At 38.1% G+C, this 20,045-nt stretch overlaps 1 protein-coding gene across 1 annotated transcript in view; it reads right to left on the bottom strand.

The window, feature by feature from the left end:
* The window catches only part of LOC106874631 (uncharacterized), a 76,563-nt gene that overhangs the window by 29,185 nt on the left and 27,333 nt on the right, over positions 1-20,045 (bottom strand). The window contains exon 2 of the mRNA XM_014922429.3: positions 1,416-1,674. Coding sequence (XP_014777915.2) covers positions 1,416-1,674 — 259 coding nt within the window. The remainder of the gene's footprint in view (positions 1-1,415; positions 1,675-20,045) is intronic.

Below are 20,045 nucleotides of genomic sequence, written 5' to 3'. Positions count from 1 at the left end.
TCATTTGGGGATTGAATGAGATTATGAAGCAAATCTTATAAGAAATATCTGTCGAGATAAGACTGTTTCTGAGCAGCTCAAAAAGAGCCACAATAACACCCTGTTAGGGATGCACCAATAAGGGCCCCAGTAACGCAATTGGCAGCACACCAAAGCTATAGTCAAATAACCTTAAAATCAATGTCATCAGCATCACAACCACCACACTCCCATAATCATCATCATCACCACCACCATCACCATGGCATGGGTTGGACAGTTGACAGGGTCTGGTGGCTATTATTTAAAAAAAATAGTGAAAGCTATTTCCATTATTATTGACACTGAATAGTGTGAAGTTATAACATGATTTTTAAAGTCAAGAGATGAGCTTACAGAATAAAGAGCTCAATGTCTGCTATCTCTATTTGTTATTCCTGTCTATCTAGCTGTTTACCTCATTCAGTGAAGTTTCATAGTAATAATAACATATATTTACACCCCAGTGTCACTTTGATGGCATGCATCACTCAATGATAAGATGGATAGAGGAAATAGGCATAAAACCCAGTTTAGTACAGCTGCAGAAAACAGTGTTATTAGGGACAGCTAGGATACTTGGGAAGGTTCTTGGCATCTAAGGTTATTTGCTGTAACCCAATAGGAGGGTTCTTGTTAGGATTCTTTTCTTTTCCAACAGTCTAATCTGTTGAATGTATATGAATAATAATTGTTGAATTCACAAAATGTTAAACCTGTTGCAAGGCCCACTCTGAAGGCTGTTCATAAACAGAAGAGACTGAAATGGGCAGAAGAATACATAAAGATAGATTTATCAACAGTTTTGTTCACTGATGAATGCTGTGCTACCCTTGACTGACCAGATGGCTGGAGTGGAGGTTGGGTATCAGAGGGAACTGACCTCATAGTTTGAGATGTCAAAAGGGGAGAGGTGGGGGTATGTTTTGGGCTGGCATCGTTTGTGGTATGATGGTCAGGCCATGAAAAGTCCCAGATTGCATTAAGATGACATCAAAAACATGTTACCTTCTTAGAAAAGTTGGAAAGAAGACAATGATGAAGTGATGAGGTGTCAGAGTTTATTCTCAAGATGGGAAGTATGAGAGAGAATACAGACAAAGGACCATGAAACAAGTTCATAAGATTGTGAGAGGAGAGTGACAGATGATCAGAGGTGGGAGGAGAATGAGTATAGTGAATGGAACAAGAGTAGAGGTATGATGGTCGATGGTACATAACAGTATAATGGTAGGGAGTGAAAGAAATGGAGTGGTGCCAAGTGGCAGTAAAGGAAAGGTAAAGAGCAGCAAACAGTGTAATAAACCTGCAGGTAGATGAGAAAACAGGGAAATGGGAAAGAAATCTTTTTCTTTTTTCTGTATATGGATAACTTCCATTAAAACATTAATACTCACTCTCCAAAGATAAGAACACCAGTTGTTGAAACGATGATAGCAGTTACAGGGTCAGATATGTAATTCAGGAATATGGGCATTGCCTCCACTGCTGCTGAATTTGTCAGCAATAGTGTAACAAGTAAAAGATGTCGTTTCTTCACTAGAGGAATAATAATGTTAGCATATTTCTGTTCTTTCGCTGTACCTCCAGCCCTTAAAGTCAGTAAATTGAGCATGTCGAGAGAAAAGAAGCCAATGGTTAGTCCGGACATCAAACCTGAAAGAGGAATTTTAAAAATAATAACTGGTAAGACATATAAGAATAAACATAATAATGATAACAACAGTAATTTCTTAATTAGATATGAAGGCAAAGATTGGTATTGCAGTGAGACAGAGGTGTTGAGCTCCCAAATGGTTACACTTTTTGTTCTGTAGCTTTGAGCAAGACACATAACTTTGCTTGCTTCACTGTGCCTGACTGATAAAATATAAGTTTAACTCTTACAGTACGGTTGAAAAAAAAAAGCATAAAACATAGCTTTTAGAAAGTCCCTCAAGGAAAGAGGATATCTTTGGGATCTCTATGTCTCATGGATTTATGAATGTGCACCTATAAACAAAAAAAAAATCTAGCTTCAGTTTATGTTGGTAGAACATGGTTAGGTGTTACTGGTGTTTCCTCCACTTCAGGCTGTAGGCTTGGGCAAGAGTTGTATGGAAAAGCAGCAGTTGTCCTCAAATCACACTACTGATGTTGCCCAGTGAAGGTCAAGATCAAAAGCTGATACACCACTGTCATTAGAATGAAGACAACGTTGGATTAATTTAAGAATTCCAACTCCTGATTTGTAGCAGATTAAAAAAGTCCAAATACTTGAATAGTACTGATACTTATTTGATGTCAACCCCAGAAAAATGAAAGGTCAGATCTGAACTCAGAACGTAAAGAGCTGGAAGAAATACAACAAGGCATTTTTGTCCAAGGTTCTTATAATTCTGTTATTGACTACTTAGAGAAAGTCAACAGAAAACAATGAAAATATAAAGGTTTAGAGCAGCAGAGCAAATGATCATAAGATAGCAAACAACCCTGTTTATGATTTTGCTACACAATAACAATTTCTCCTTGTTTGGTAACATAGATATCAATAGTAATTGAGGCGAAATGAATGAACTAAAAATATTGAAACTGCAAAACTGTTTTCAGCTGTTGGGAGACCTCATTCAGTTCTGGTAAGGTAGAGATATAACATGGTAACTGATGCTTAAAAGTAAAGCATACATTCCACATGATAATGCTGGGATCATTATCAACTTTACCGTTGTCATCATCTTACATCTGCTTTGAGTTGTTCTAGTGACATAGTAAAATACCCCCAGTCTACACTGCTAAGGGGTCAGTGATAAGACATCCTTGCCAAAAGTACGTCATTCACAACAGTAAAGTCTGGCAGTGTTATCTTTATTTTGTATGAGATGGCAAAGGATTGAGACAGATCCATCAAACCCATAATGGCGTGGGAAAACAGGAGTGAACAGCCCTGGAGAATGTGCATTGTTGATGATGATGATTAAACATTTTTGTATACAAAATAAATTTAGAATCTAGATGCAGTACTTTGCAAATCCTTTTTCTTTTAAACTGTTGCCTGTTTTTCTTTTACTCTCATACTTTACTGCCCCCTTGTTATATATACCACAAAAATTGCTGCTCACAGGTTGATCGCCATTAAAAGACTTTTCTCACATGTTATTTCATCAGAAATAACATGTCAATCACAAATACTGGGTTTCAAATTTTGGCACAAAGCCACAGTTTTGGGGGGAGGGGCTAAGTCAATTACATCAGCCCCAGTGAGTGAGCCTAATCTTGCAGGCTCGTGGGTGCTGGTGCTGCGTAAAAGCACCCAGTACACTCTGTAAAGCGGTTGGTGTTAGGAAGGGCATTCAGCTGTAAAATCCACGCCAAAACAGACATGAAGCACGGGCAGCTCTTCAGCCAGCATGGAAAACGGATGTTAATTGATGATGATGATACAAACAAACATTAATCTGTGTGTGCGTGTGTGTGTGTGTGTGTGTGAACGATAGGTTTCTTTCAGTTCCAGTCTGCCAAATTGCCTCAGACACTGATCTGATGCATTTATTTCTGTTTGAAAATGAAACGGAGGTTTGCTAGTTGAGACTGCACTGAAATGAAGTTAATTGAATAAATAGCAACTGTATAGCCATCAAAAAGGTAATAAAAATAAGGCCTTCTAGAGACCTTAACAGGGTATAAGGCTGGTATTTAATCTTGTATCAAGTCATTATCCCATCCCTAGATGATGTGTACATGTGAAGATAATAAAACACAAGCAACTCCTGTTATTCATAATTCTTTAAAAATTAGAAAATATTTCTGTGAATACTTCAACATTGCCACAATCATTATAGAAACTGTTAAGAACTCCTGATAAAAATTTTAATCTACTTCTACAAATAAATATGTCAGACAGAAAAGTAGAATAATGAAGGGAATTTTAAAAATTTCATAGAAATATTTTTTCTTTACACTTTTGTTGCAATATTTCTGTTGAAACACTCTTCTTTTGTTTGAATTAATTTTGAAAAGAATAAAGAATTTAGTAAAATAACCTAGCCATTATTAAGATGATGTCTGGAACACTAACCCATTTAATACCACCCTACTTGAGACTGTCCCTGGTTCTATGGTAGAAACATCCAGTGTTAAAGTGGTCTAAATTAAAACTTTCAAACAAAATTCTTTGTTATATTCCAAACGCCAGCTTGATTATGACAGTTATTTTAGTAAAATTCTTCATTATTTTCAAAATTATTTGAAACAAAAGCAGTGTATTTCAACAGAAATATGGTAATGAAAGAGTTAACATGAATTTTGGTGGAAGGTTTTTGTTTGGATCACTTTAAAACAGGAATTGTGTATCAAGGAATCAAGGGCAGCCTCAGACAGGTTGGTATTGAAAAGGTTGCTAAATCTGCTGTTGCCGGAATCCTATCTTGCATATTTTTTTACTTATATCAAGTATGTTATAGCATATTATTTCACAAGCTTGTTTTTAAGGGGTTTACATTACTAAGAATGTCATGTCTTAGCAAATAAATAGATCCCTATTCATCTTAATATACATTTTATTTTGCAATAAGATAATAATTGTTTGTAAATAATTTGAGCCAAAAAACAAACGATGAAAATAATAAAATACATTTTCAGAATAGCCTTAGTTTCTAGTTTTACAACTTTTTTTTTTTCTCCTGAAAGCAAAAGAGACATATTTTGAATGTAGGAGTGAAAAAGAAAGAAAAAAATTGTGATGGAAACCAGCTGGCAGTATTTGCAATGAAAATAATTTCTGGAAACATGATTAATAAAGTATGTTTGCACATATGTTAAAAGATCAACACTACAGTTTGGATAAGAGATAAAAAGTAGAGATTTATGTGCAAAACAAATTAGTTACGAAAAAGGATGTAATGTGGCAGTTTGTATTTAACTAAAAATAAATAAAGAAATCCCTTTCTATTCTCATCACATATTTACAATATACATATTCTAGAAAGTTTTGGACTCCCTCCAAGAAACTTGTAGTCATTGTTTTGTTTTAGCCCATGAATGGCATCTTAAAATTGGCATGCTCATTTTTTGACAAATGTATTCAATCGTAGGTTATCTTTAAGGACAATGCAGATAGATTGTGATGTCACTAAACGGTGTGGGCAAAACATTGTTAATGTAATTGAAATTTGTCTCTTTGTTGGGTGTAAAAAAAAAAAAACAGTCGCAATTGTCACTAATTCTCAGAAAAAAAAGAGAGATAATCTCAAAGAAATTATGCCATTTCACAGAAAGATCTTCCTCATTTTCTACTTGTAAAAATATCTGTCCACTGATTAAAACAGGGTTGAGAAGGCATTGTTCTGCTGATGTATAATAAGATTCAAACATGTTTGACATAAAGCCACCACCAACCAAACCATGAAGATTTATAGTTTCCTGAGAAATCAATTTGTTGAAGTTATCTCCCCTCTACTTTGAGTATTGCTAATAACTGTCACGCGACTTCTATGTTCTTTTTTCCAACTAAAAAGCAAATTTCAACTCTTCAATACATTGCCATCTACCTGAATTATCATAGCTCGTACAAATAACCAACTTGACTTAGTTCCCTTAGCCTACTTTTTTAAGTTTAAGGGCAACCGAAATTTATACCTTAATGAATAATAGATTGTCAAAGTGTTTAAACAATCCCCTATAATTCATATAATTAGACTTCACATATTTCGATAGACATTTTGAAAAACGAGCGTGATCGTTGCCAGAGCAGCTGTCTGGCTTCCGTGCCAGTGGCATGTAAATAGCACCATTTGAACGTGATTGCTACCAGCGTCCCCTTCCCGGTACTTGTGCTGGTGGCACATGAAAAGACATTTGAGCGAGGTCGTTGCCAGTGCCGCTGGACTGGCTCCCATGCAGGTGGCACATAAAAGACACCATTTTGAGCGTGGCCGTTGCCAGTACCGCCTGACTGGCCTTCGTGCCGGTGGCACGTAAAAGCACCCACTACACTCTCTGAGTGGTTGGCGTTAGGAAGGGGATCCAGCCATAGGAACTCTGCCAGATCAGATTGGAGCCTGGTGTAGTCATCTGGTTTCACCAGTCTTCAGTCAAATCGTCCAACCCATGCTAGCATGGAAAGCGGACGTTAAACGATGATGATGAATAATTATACAAAATTAGAATACTTAATGTTAAATAAAATCCAACGAAGAAAATTTGTTAGTAGAAGATGTCATCCAAAATTCTTTTGGTGACATACAGATATCTTTATGGCATCTCTGTTTAATAATAGCCTATATGAACATCAGTTGGCCGGTTGGCTGATTGTTTGCTCCATTCATGCTTTACATCATATAAAGAGAGGTGATAGAGAGTAAAAAAGAGAGAGAGAGAGTTAATATAAGAAGTACAGAATGTGTAAAAACATACAAGACTTGGTGACAGGCAACAAGTAAAGGAACACTACACACAGAGTGAGAGAGAAAGACTCATAGAAGAGGTGAAGGAAGAAAGAGATAGAGTGTGTGTGTGTGCATGAATATGAGAGAACCTACTTAAGGCTGACAGATCAAATCTGCAGCTGGAGCAAAGTTTCTGTCAGACCAAGGCTGACAGAGCAGTGGAAGAGTGATGCTGACATGGCCATAAAAGAGAAGAGATTGGTTTGGAAAGAATAGGAAAATGGAGGTAGCAACGAACCATATCAGGTAGCTGAAAGAGAAGCTTGGTGTTGGGTTTATCTAGCAAGAGCAGAAGAGAAAAAGAAGAGGTTTAACAATGTCTTATAAGGATCAGAGATGAGATGTGTTGTGGATTGCAAGATGGTGTATCGGAGAGAATTGAGATGTTGTGGATGAGAAGTGTGTACAAATGGAAAAGGGTACACTTACACTTTGGGATTCTGAGAAGAAAGAGGCATGGAAGTGCCACTATGAAAGGTTGCTAAATGTGGAGAATGCATGGGAGGAGAGCCTTCCTAACATCAATCCACCTAAGGCACCAGGTGTCAGAGTCGACAACAGTGTGACAGATAAAGCAATTAAGGATATGATTGGCATTAGGAAGGGCATCCAGCTGTAGAAACCATGCCAAAACAGACACAGTGCAGTGTCCTTGTTACTTATTTGCTTTATATATATATATATATATATATATATATATATAGCTCATTTAAAGTTCTTTCATACTAGTGATTTACCAACAGCTATATTGTAAAACAGAAAACAACAGAACTTCCTCCTTAACAGTCAATAATACTGGAATGCATTTCCTGTTGATCCCCCACAACACACCTTTCTATTCTGTTTCAGTTATCTAATTGCCCTAATTGATGATAGAAGTGATTATGAAGTGAGTAGCTAGAGTAAGAGAAACATGAAGGCTTCTGTTTGTTCCATCCTCCCTCTTCCCATCTTCATTATCCTCTTAACATCTACTTTCCCATGCTTGCATAGATCAGACAATTTGTCGAGTGACTTTCTACAGTTAGCATCCCTTCCTGTCATCTGCCTTCACCCGTTTCTAAAGCAAGGTAATATTTCTGCACAGCCAGACATATTTCTATGAAAGACTGGAAATGTTATGAGAGTGATGCTTGTGTGATACCTATTGCATGTCACAAGGGTGCACAAACACACATATACAACAAGCTTCTTTCAGTTTCCATGTACCTATTCCACTCACAAGGCTTTGGTTAGCTTGGGGTTTTAGTAGAAGGCACTTGCCGAAAGTGCCATACTATGGGATTGAACCTCAAACCACATGGCTGGGAAACTAATTATTTAACCATACAGCCACGTCTGCACTTTCAAGCAGGAAGTCAGCATGCTTAAAGAATATACACGAAAGTTTCTTCCTTGACAAGCATTATTCCACAGAAAGTAGATGTCAACACAATAGTTTTTTTTGCTTTCTTTGTGTGTATTTATAGAACACTTCATTAATAAATGTTATTGTAAGACAATATAGTGTTTCAAATGACAATAGTCCTTTGATTTTTGACTTTGGCATCTAAGTGGCAACCAGAGTAATGCTAGTCTTCGGTTTCCTAAGTAACCAGTTTTGTCAAGTGAATTATTTAGAACAGACCAAAAAGGTGTGTAATCAGATATCTAAAAAAAAAGCTAACCACTCTATAACTGCTAAATCTATCATTTGACATAGAACCTTTCATGTATCGTTCTGCGTGTGTGTCTCCCATATCAGGTTGACAGTACAAACAGGATAAATAGAACTTAAAACATAAGTAGTTTATTTTTAACCAGTAGGTTGAGAGTTTCATGTTTAACAAGTAGTATGCATGAAACTCTCGGCCTTTGAGTTACTTTGTAACTTCTGTAGATTGAAAATAAAATATGAAAGATATATATATATATATATATAGGTGAAGACATCTCAGGCTAAATAAAATCGTGGCCACCCATACATACAGGCATGTCCTTTATGGCCATGCCTCTCCCCTCACTTACACATAATGCTGTCTTCTATGAAACTCCTCCACACCCCACCATTCTCCCTCATGTGCCTACCCACACTCTCTCCACGCCCTTACACACCTACCATACCCCTCCCAGACACTTCCAATTCCTCTCAACATCACTTATCTTTGCTATCTTTAAACATCTTTCCCCACCCTCTTTTGGAACATCTCCCTCAATCCCCTGTGGATAATCCATTGTTATCTGTGGGGAGTCCCTTTTTCTCTCTCTCACTTTGACTGTCCGTCTCTCTTCCACCTTCCTCTCCTTCCTTGTCCTTCTCAAGTATCTCCTCAATATTAAGCAGGCGACTTCTGTCATATTCTGATCTCTTGGGTTCGACTCCCCTATTTTGAACAAGAGGTCCTTGTCTTGTGAGCCCTGGGTGCTGGTGCCATGTAAAAAGCACTCAATACACTCTAGAAAATGGTTGGTGTTAGAGAGGGCATCCAGCCATAGAAATCATGACAAAACAGAGAGCCTGGTGCTGCCCTCCCAGCCTTGCCAGCCCCTGGCAAACCATCCAGCGAGGAGAGAGAGAGAGAGAGAGAGAGAGAGGAGAGAGAGAGAGGAGAGAGAGAGAGAGAGAGAGAGAGAGAGAGAGAGAGAGAGAGAGAGAGAGAGAGAGAGAGAGAGAGAGAGAGAGAGAGAGAGAGAGAGAGAGAGAGAGAGAGAGAGAGAGAGAGAGAGAGAGAGAGAGAGAGAGAGAGAGAGAGAGAGAGAGAGAGAGAGAGAGAGAGAGAGAGAGAGAGTGCGCCTACTTATTTGTGGTTTGGCATTTGCAGACCTGGTTATTCACGGAACTAATATTTGCATGTGGAAACCACTGCATATTCACGAAATTGTAAATATCGTCTGCAATTTTTTATGGCTTTTTGCATGACAATATATATTTTTTCCCGCTATTTAAGGCTAAATTATTAATAACAATATACTGTATTTGCAGGCTTACTGGACACCCCTTCGCAGTTGAAGCTCCCCCTGATTAGAATAGTTGTGTATTACGTCGCTTGATTGTTTTAGATACAATTACACTGTATTTTGTATCTCTTATTCCTGCTTTCAATCAAAGCTTGCTAATTAGTATAGCAACATCTATCTATATTTCACACATACATTCTCTCCCTGTATTTGCCTTGAGACTTTCAAGACAGTACTTCTCGATACACCAAACATTTCAGTTGTTTTCGTTATGCTAGCACCTGCCATACAAGCACCAACAATTTGACCTCTTTGAAAGTGCGATAGATCTGTCATTTTAATGAATTTTAATTACTTTTTTCTGAAGATATCTGAAAAGAAACAGCAATTTCAGCAAAACATATTGAGCAACACTAATAATAAATCAAAAAACATAACAATAAACAAGATTTTGATGGTTTTATAGATATTTCAAAATTATGATGCTATTATGCTAGGTGTTTCCTTTATTTTGTCCAACCCCTGCATATACAGTATATCGCCCCAGTATTATGTGGGCTAGCGATGAAAGATCAAAGATATATACAACACGAGACCGAGTGTTAATTTCATACCAGCGCTTTTTTAAAAAATCATCACTACATTTGATGATACACAATGTTTATTTCAACAGGATAATTTTTAAGGTCGTGAGCCAATATAACCTCATTGAAATTAGGTTACTTGCTGGTCCCTCTCTCATTATTATAGTAATACAAACTAAATTTTTCAAAACCATGATTATTTTTAATCTCTGCTCAATCTCCCATTGATGTTATGCACATATTAGTTGAAAGGAAGATTTTGTAAGTGTTTTGGGGAAAAACTGCATCCAGTAGCTATCTTGAATATTTTGTTAAGTGCTGTGTTTTTTGCAGTGTGTTATTAAAGTCCTAAGATGCCACCCAAATGCCCTACATCTTCTAAGGTTTCTGGCAGTGAATCTAAGCACCAGAAAAAGGTTATGACACTCCATGAGAAGGGACAACTGCTGGATATGTTCTGGGAAGGTAAAAGTTATGCTGCAGTAGGTCGCTATTCTGTTGTCAACAAAAGCACTATACACTACATAAAGAAGAACAAGGTGGCAATCAGGACTACCGTAGCAGTAAGTTACTGTGAAAGTGCCAAAAAAGATAACGATAGTGAGAAGAGAAAGTGCTGAAATTATACGAGCAGTTTGACAGAGAAGATGGAGCAGAAGGCACCAAAGTACTTCAACCAAGAGCATTGACAGCACCAGAGCCCAAAGATTTTCAAAGCAAGCAAGGGATGGTTTGACCGTTTCCAGAAACGGTTTAACATAAAGTGTGTTTCCCTGCATGGAGAGACAGCATTAGCCAACAAAGAAGTTGTCAAGAAGTACCTTGAGTCCTTCAGGCAGATCATCGAGGACAAGGGATACAAGCCAGAACAGGTTTAGAATATGGACAAGACTGGCTTCCACAACGTTCATCATGAAGGACTAAGCCAGAGCCCCAGGATCTAAAGTACAAAAGGACAGATTGATGCTAATTATGTGTGGCAACACTGCTGACTTCATGATGAAACCAGGATTTATCTACAAGTTCACGAAACTGAGGGCCTTCAAAAATAAGAATGAAAACCTGCTGCCTGTCCACTGGATGCACAACCCCAAAGCCTGGATTACCAAAAGTGTAACTTTGAATTGGTTCCACCAATGCTTCATCCCTCAAGCCAAAGAATACCTCCAAAATGTATGCATGGAATTCAAGGTGTTGCTTGTTATGGATAATGCTGAAGGTCATTCTTTGGATTTGAATCACAAAGGACTCCAATTTTTATCCTGAAAATCACCTGTTACTTTTGTCTTAAAGTGAAAGAGAGGAGAAAGTGAAAGATGTATGAACGTGTATATGAAATGGACGTGTGTGTGTGAGAGAGAGTGTGTGCCACTTACACATACATGAGAACACACATGTTCGCTTACTCACACACACATGCACATGTATATACAAAAAAGATGTACACATATGTATTGATGTATGTACATATATATGACAACACAGCCCTTCACTCACTCTGCCTCTCCCTTTCTCTCTCTCTCTCACGTCCATTTCATGTACATGTACATAGATCTTTCACTTTCTCCTCTCTGTCACTTTAAAACAAAAGTAAATAAATAAAAAAAAATTTATAAAGTAATGAACCCCAGATGATGAAATCACATTCAGTTAAAAATATTTCTAAATATTGTGTACATCAAAAAGTCAATTTTTTTTATTTTACAAAGAGAGCATGAAGACAATATGTGTGTGTATATGTCACCGATAGGAAACGTGTGTTTGTGTTGATTGACACGCCATGGCATTCATTATATGTGTGTGTATGTTGTCGTCATGGAAGCCATGTATTTTTTGCATCAAGAAATAACAAAAATTGTGTTTAATCATTTAAATAGAGGTTCAAATGTCACAAAAATTTTGAGAATAAATATGTAAAAAAAATTAAGATAAAATATACTATTTCTGATATATTTCAGTTACATCCCTAGAGTTTTAGTATTATCAAGATTGTCGTTATAAAGCTGTTGTTTGGAACATAATAAGAGATTCTGATGGCAATCAAGATCACTTTAAAACAGGTAGTTTGTTTCAATGGAATGGGCTCAGGTGGGTTAGTGTCAAAAGGGTGTGTTTATTTTTGGTTTGGAATAGTGCAATGCTTCTAATTGATTCTGTACATATTTGTAAAGTGATGACAAATCCTTCAAAACCTCACCAAGAATTTTGTGTGCAATTCAGAATTTTGAAACAATACTGGATTATTTGCAGTCATTTCCTCTTCCCAATATAGCAGCCATGCATTATAAATTCTCTTAAGAATAGTTATAGCAAAACGTCTTGAAACCATTGGACTTCATTTAAAGGTTTCAACAATAATGTATTACACTGTGAAACATTAGCTAATTCTCAACATTTTCCTTTTCTAAATGATGACCTACAAAATATCATATATTTATATATCACAGAATTTCCAAAGTTGCATAATAGGCACTTTCTTCTCTGCCTCATCCAACTGCAAGCCTTCTCTGTAAACGACACAATGCTACTTTGATAGATATTTCTCTTTTGTTGTTGTGAGACCACTGCCAGTTATTGTTTCTCTCCAGCATAACATGTATTCCGTTTGATGTTAACATCACCTTTCACTGAACATCAAGATTGTTGTGGATGTGAAAATTCTTTATTACCACAACAATGTTGATAGATACTATAATTACGCTTGAAGGACCAGTACAAGATTTTCGTTTTCTAGTCTTTGTTTCCTTTACAGTGTGAACATCTTTTTGGATGCGAATATCAATAAATATCAAAGTGTGAAAAGTAGATTCCTTCAACTCATCCATTACTTCTCTTAGTCCTGTCTGATACCAGACCAACTGAAACTGCCCTTAATTTTAGGATACAAACTCCCTGTTTTAAAGTGAGCTTAATTATACAGCAGTTTGTGTGTGTTTATGAGGATATATGTGTATGTGACTGAATATGAACAAATGTGCATGCGTATGTTTGTGTGTATATGTATCTGTGCATGCATTTGTGTATGTGTGTGTGTGTGTGTGTTAGTGTGCATGTTTGGAAATCCATTTTCTTTGTAGCATAAACAACAAAGTCAGATCGTGAAAGACATTCTGCACAAAATTGTAGCAAGTTTTGTTTCTCATAATTTTGAGGTTTTTTCCACACTTTCTTTCTGATATTATTTTATATCCTTGTATTGGATAATTTAATGAAGCAAGGTGGAAAGAAGGTATTTACATGATGCTCTACAATTACTTTTACATGAGACTCAATGCTCTATATTAACAGCTTACAGTGCAACAGTGGCTGTGTGGTAAGAAGCGTACTTCCCAACCATATGGTTCTGGCTTCAGTCTCACTGCATGGCACCTTGGGCAAGTGTCTTTTTCTATAGCCTCAGATTGACCAAAGCCTTGTGAGTGGATTTAGCAGAGAGAAACTGAAAGAAGCCGATAATGTATATATATATATATATATATATATATATATATATATATATATATGTATATATATATATATATATATGTGTGTGTGTGTGTGTGTGTGTGTTTGTCTACTCATCATCGCTTGACAACTGATATTGGTGTGTTTATGTCCCTGTAACTTAGCGGTTCAGCAAAAGACAGCGATGGAATAAGTACTATGCTAACAAAGAATAAGACCTGATTTGTTTGACTAAAGCTAGTGCCCCAGCATGGCCACAATCGCATGACTGAAACAAATAAAAGAAAGAAAGTGAATGGCTTCTCAAGCTGAACTCTGAATCAAAGTTCTTTAATTTACAACAATGAATCAGTCCACCTTTAATCGTATCTCCCCTTTTTAGAATCAATCTCCCCTATCATCTCCCTTTTGAGAATTGAACTTTACTCTGAGTTTTAAAATCTCTTACACTTAAGGTTCAAGTCCAGTGTTTGTTCTTTTCTGTTTTCTGGTGCTAGAATGTGTAGTTTCAAATTGTTTGGGTGTTGGTACCTCAAATATGTTGTACAACACTTCCATGGGGATTTCATTTCTTGTGACTGTTTTTTCCATGAATCTTTATTAAGTTGGTAAATTTTTTTTTTTCTGTTTGACATTTTTTCCTTTCACTAGGAATATCATTATTTGTTTAATAATTACACTATCTTCCCAGCTTTCTTTACCATATCTATAGGTTTTCAAAATAACTTTGTCACCTACCTTCGAGAAGTTTCAAGTAATTTTGCTGTTTGACTTTTTTATATTTTCACTAGGCTTAAGCTTATCAAAAACAGATCTGATCTTTCTAGCAAACATCAATTCTGCAGGTGACATTCCCGAAGGTGTATTCGGATTAGGTGTTATTTAGTACACTCTTAGAAATTGTTGAAGTGCAAAATCGTATATATATATATATATATATATATATATATATATATACATATATATATATATATATATATATATATATATATATATACATATATACATATATATATATATATATATATATCATCATCATCATCATCGTCGTTTAACGTCCGCTTTCCATGCTAGCATGGGTTGGACGATTTGACTGAGGACTGGTGAAACCGGATGGCAACACCAGGCTCCAATCTAATTTGGCAGAGTTTCTACAGCTGGATGCCCTTCCTAACGCCAACCACTCAGAGAGTGTAGTGGGTGCTTTTACGTGTCACCCGCAAGAAAACGGCCACGCTCGAAATGGTGTCTTTTATGTGCCACCCGCACAAGCCAGTCCAGGGGCACTGGCAACGATCTCACTCGAAAATCCTACGGGAGCCAGTCAGGCGGGTACTGGCAACGGCCACGCTCAAAATGGTGCATCTCATGTGCCACCGGCACAAGAGCCAGTCCAGGGGCACTGGCAATGATCTTACTTGGCTTGCCGGGTCTTCTCACGCACAGCACATTTCCAAAGGTCTCGGTCAGTAGTCATCGCCTCGGTGAGGCCCAATGTACGAAGGTCTTGCCTCACCACCTCAGCCAGGTCTTCCTGGGCCTACCTCTTCCACGGGTTCCCTCAACTGTTAGGGTGTGGCACTTTTTCACGCAGCTATCCTCATCCATTCTCACCACATGTCCATACCAGCGCAATCGTCTCTCTTACACACCACAACTGATGCTTCTAATGTTCAGCTTTTCTCTCAAGATACTTACACTCTGACGGGTATTCACATTGACATTACACATCCAACGGAGCATACTGGCTTCATTCCTTGCGAGCTTACGTATGTCCTCAGCAGTTACAGCCCATGTTTCACTGCCATGTAGGTGACTGGCAGGTTTCCTGAAGTTGGTATTGCAGACCATAAGATCGGTTGCATCACAGAACTCCAGCAGTCTGGTTCCCTCCTCGTTGCGGGAACCGAAGCCATAGCCTCCATGTATGCCATGGAAGCCTCCAGCACGACGTCCGACATGACCATTGAAGTCTCCAGCCACAAAGAGAAGGTCCCTGTCACTCGTTGACGAGGTAGTTTGCAAGAGGGTGTCATAGAATTGGTCTTTCAGACCATCTGGTAGCCCCGGTTGAGGTGCATAGGCTGAGATGACAGTAGCTAATCTATGATGAAGCACTAGTCTAATCTTAAGTACTCTGTCACTTACTCTAACGACCTCGATTACCTTATCCACCCATTTCTCCGCTAGAAGTATTCCTACGCCCCCGACCCCGTCAGTGTTCCCTGCCCAGAAAATCTTGTACCTGTGTTCTTTGCCTGTGAGGAACCTCGCAGAACCTCCTCTCCATCTTACTTCCTGGATGCAGTACATATCTACGCGTCTCCGTTCAAGCATCTCAACAATTTCACCAGATCTACCTTTCAGCGTGCCGACGTTGAGAGTGCCAATCCTAACAGTATGGGTGTTGGGGGTGTGGGCCTGTAGCCTGGGAAAGGGGGAAGCAGTGCCGTGTACCTGAAAAGAAAACTTGCAATTGGAAGAATTCATAAGCAAAACAGTACCTACAACCTGCAAACATTACTCAAACTTAATGCACTACCCAAAGGTTGGGGAGAGGATGGCCAAGGCCACTAGATGGGTTCCGGGAGACAGCCGAGGATGACAGGATGACAGAGGAATGCACTTCCGGTGGAGGGGGTGGGAGGGCGGGTGTACCATCAGCGAGGAGATAGGCCTCTTAATCGTAGATTTTAAATATTTGAGAGACAACAATGCATAAATCGTAATTTTTAAAAGAGCAATGAAATCTAGATGAATAGAATATATACGTAGCATGAATTTAGGAAGCTTAGAAAATGAATAAGTATGAATTTAAGACAAAAACTGAATTCAATTGAATTTCATGGAGAGAGACAAGATAAATAATAGAGGGCAGACTAAAGCGCGAAAGGTATGAGATGTTTGAGGTCGTAAATAAATAAAAATCTCTATCTTATCTGCATCTTGGAGACTTCGTCGTAGTATGTCAGCGGAGAAGAGATTGAGATAATTTAGAAAGGATTTCTCATTTATATATACCCAGAACCTGAAAACCTTAAGGAAAAACTACAAGAGAGAGAGAGGGAGAGGGACTGATTTAGAGAGGATGGAGGGGTAGACAGAGGCATGGCGGGAGAAAAGATCATCATCATCATATATATATATATATAAAGAGAGAGAGAGAGGGGGGGACCAGTCAAGCAGCACATCACGCTGTAATTCTTGGGCTGAGAAATCAACACTTAAAAGCCATAATTTTAAAGGAGCGATAAGAATTTTTGAATAAAGGAAAATGGGTAGGGGTGGGTAGGTACCGTCAGCAAGGGGATAGGCCTCTTAATCGTAGATTTTAAATATTTGAGAGACAACAATGCATAAATCGTAATTTTTAAAAGAGCAATGAATATATATATATATATATACTTTTTGTAGTTTCAGCTTAGAGCTGCGGCCATGCTGATGCACCGCCGTGTTGCTACACTGTTATTACAGGGAGCCTCTTACAATATGTGGCACTTGGTGAAGAATGGAGTTTGATTTAACAACCCTCATTTGCACCTCCTGCCGTGAGGTAGGTTCATCTGGGACTCTCGACAGGAGGAGGTCCAGCTTTGATTTAAAAACCCCTACATCTACTTTGTGCAGGTTCATCAGGCTCTTTGGGAAAATATTAAAAAGCTGTGGGCCCCTGAAACCCAAACTGTTGCAGTAACTGGTCCTGAAGCGCAATGGCATTGCTGGGATCTTTGGCACTATGCAGTGTCCCGTTCTGGCATTGGTGTAGCTTTCAATGCCAAAATTTGGCACAATTCCTTCCAGGATCTTCCAGATGTATATTACTGTATACCTCTCCCGCCTTCTCTCCAGGGAGTAGAGTCTTAGCTGTTTCAGCCTTTCCCAGTAGCTGAGCAGTTGCAAAGAGACAATCTTCTTTGTGAATCTTCTCTGGATTGCTTCAAGGTCTGCTGTTAATTTTACACTGGTGGGTGACCACAGCTGTGAGCAGTAATCCAGGCGGCTGAGGACGAATGTCCTCCAGAGGATCATCATGGTTTCCTTATCTCTGGTTCTGAATGTTCTCAGGATCCACCCAGCCAATCGTCTGCACTTTGTTGCCATCCTGGTAATGTGCACTTGGAAAGAGGTATCATCACTCATGTCGATACCCAGGTCTCTCACTGATTTAGGCTCTGCGATTGAAATTCCCTGCGAACCAGTGTACTCTGTAAGTTTCATATTCAGTTTTGGACATTGGTAGCACAGGGCTTGGAATTTTTCAGCATTAAACTGCATATTATTATCCTCAGTCCATCTGTAAACTGAGTCCAACTCCTGCTGCAGGTGTGCAACATCACTGGAGTTCTGTATTTTCTGCGAGACTTTCGTATCGTCTGCGTAGCTTGCAAGAGTGGCTATCCGGGCACTTGAAGGCATATCCGAGAGAGCGACTATAAAAAGCAATGGTCCCAAGACAGTGCCCTGTGGAACACCGCTCATTATTTGTGTTTTCATAGAGGTGGCTCTATTAGCCACTACTGCCTGACTTCTATCTTTCAGAAAGTCATGTAACCACTCTCCAAGTTTTCCAGCTATGCTAAGATCACGCAGTTTGTGGCATATCACACCATGATCCACTTTGTCAAAAGCTTTTGCAAAATCAAGGTATATTACGTCCACATTTGAGTTGTTGAGTAACTGCCTCAACACCCAGTCATAATGTTGTAAGAGCTGGGTCAGGCAGCTCCTACCTGGTCGAAAGCCATGTTGGGTATCACTCAACAATTTATTTTCTTCAAGGAATGCGATTAGTTTTCCTCTGACTATCCTTTCCATGACTTTGCTGATGTGTGAAGTCAGAGAGATAGGCCTATAGTTTTTGGCATCTGCTCTGCTTCCCCCTTTATAGATTGGGCATATTATTCCCTCCTTCAGCTTGCTTGGCAGTCTTCCGTTTGCGAGAAAGCTCTGGAAGAGGATCTGGAGGGGTTTTGCCAGGGCATGCTTACACGATTTGAGGAGGATTGCTGGGAAACCATCAGGGCCAGCAGTTGAGTTTGTGTCCACTTCATGTATAGCTAGTAGTACATCTTCTTCGCTAATGTTGATGTATTCCATCGTAACTGCCTCCCTGGTTATAGGGGAGGTAGCAAAGAAGTCCACTGGTTTGTTCACTTGTCTGTGATCCAATGGAGTGGTGAAGACACTTTTGAATTGCTCATTCAGTACCTCACTGATCCTAGTTGGACTGTCTGTGAGGGAGCCATCCTTTTCGGAGAGGGGTCCAATCTTGCAGCGTACTGAGGCTGTTTCTTTTGCGTAATGAAAGAAGGCCTTTGGATTTGACTTAATGTTTTTTATAACCCAGGCTTCTTTGTCTGCTCTCTCCCTCACATAGGATTGTTGCAGCCTTTTTTCAATCTCCATCAGTGTCATTTTTAGGCGGGACCTTTGGCTATTCTTGGGATGCTGGTTGAGTCGATTTGCAACTTTCGTCCGTCGTCTCATATATATATACATACATATATATATATGTATATATATATACATATATATATATATATATATATATATATATGTATACACACACATATATATATATATAATATTAGAGATAAAATCCAAAATTACAGGTAAAAACTCAATTAAAATCAATTTATTAAAAATTAAAATTAAATTAAGTTTCACAGTATAAAATATATATAATATATAGTTTTAGGGAAAAGAACCAAGGTTCATGAACTCATCAATAAAAATCCACTGTCACATATAGAAAAAATTAATAATTAAAAGCACAATAAATAAGTATAATATAATACAAAGTAAATATCATAAGATCAAGATAATAATTATCTTGATCTTATGATATTTACTTTGTATTATATTATACTTTTAATTATTAATTTTTTCTATATGTGACAGTGGATTTTCATCGATGAGTTCATGAACCTTGGTTCTTTTCCCTAAAACTATATATTTATATATATATATATATATATATGCTAAAAAATTTCAAGTACTGTGCTACAAGGCCACAAGTGCCCCCCAACTGGCATACACAGGACCTGGAAGTACTGCAATCCCAGAACCACAAACAGTGAGAGACCTGGGCATCAACATGTGTAGTGATGCATCATTTCACATGCACATTGTCAAGTTGACAGCAAAGTGCAGACAACTGGCAGGGTGGATATTGAGGACATTCCGAACAAGGGATCAAAAAGTCATGTTGACTCTATGGAAGACATTTGTTTTGAGCCGCCTAGACTATTGCTCTCAGTTGTGGTCACCACACAGTGTCAAGCGGACATATATATATCATCATCATCATCATCATCATATATATATATATATATATATATATATATATATATATGTATATATACATATATATCTATGTATATCTATATACATATATATCTATATATATATACATATATATATGTATGTATGTTTAACCCATACCAGCATGGACAACGGACATAAAATGATGATGATATATATAGCCTAGCGGTTTGGCGAAAAAGCCCAATATTATAAGCACTAGGCTTATAATGAATAAGTCCTGGGGTTGATTTCTTTGACTAAACCCATTTAAGGCTATGCTCCAGCATAGCTGCAGTCAAATGATTGAATCAAGTACAAAATGAAAGGAAGAAAA

This window comes from Octopus bimaculoides, chromosome 3 (assembly GCF_046866305.1).
Source record: "Octopus bimaculoides isolate indiv1 chromosome 3, ASM4686630v1, whole genome shotgun sequence".
Classification (NCBI taxonomy): Eukaryota; Metazoa; Mollusca; class Cephalopoda; order Octopoda; family Octopodidae; genus Octopus; species Octopus bimaculoides.
This window is presented reverse-complemented; position numbering and strand designations above follow the sequence as displayed.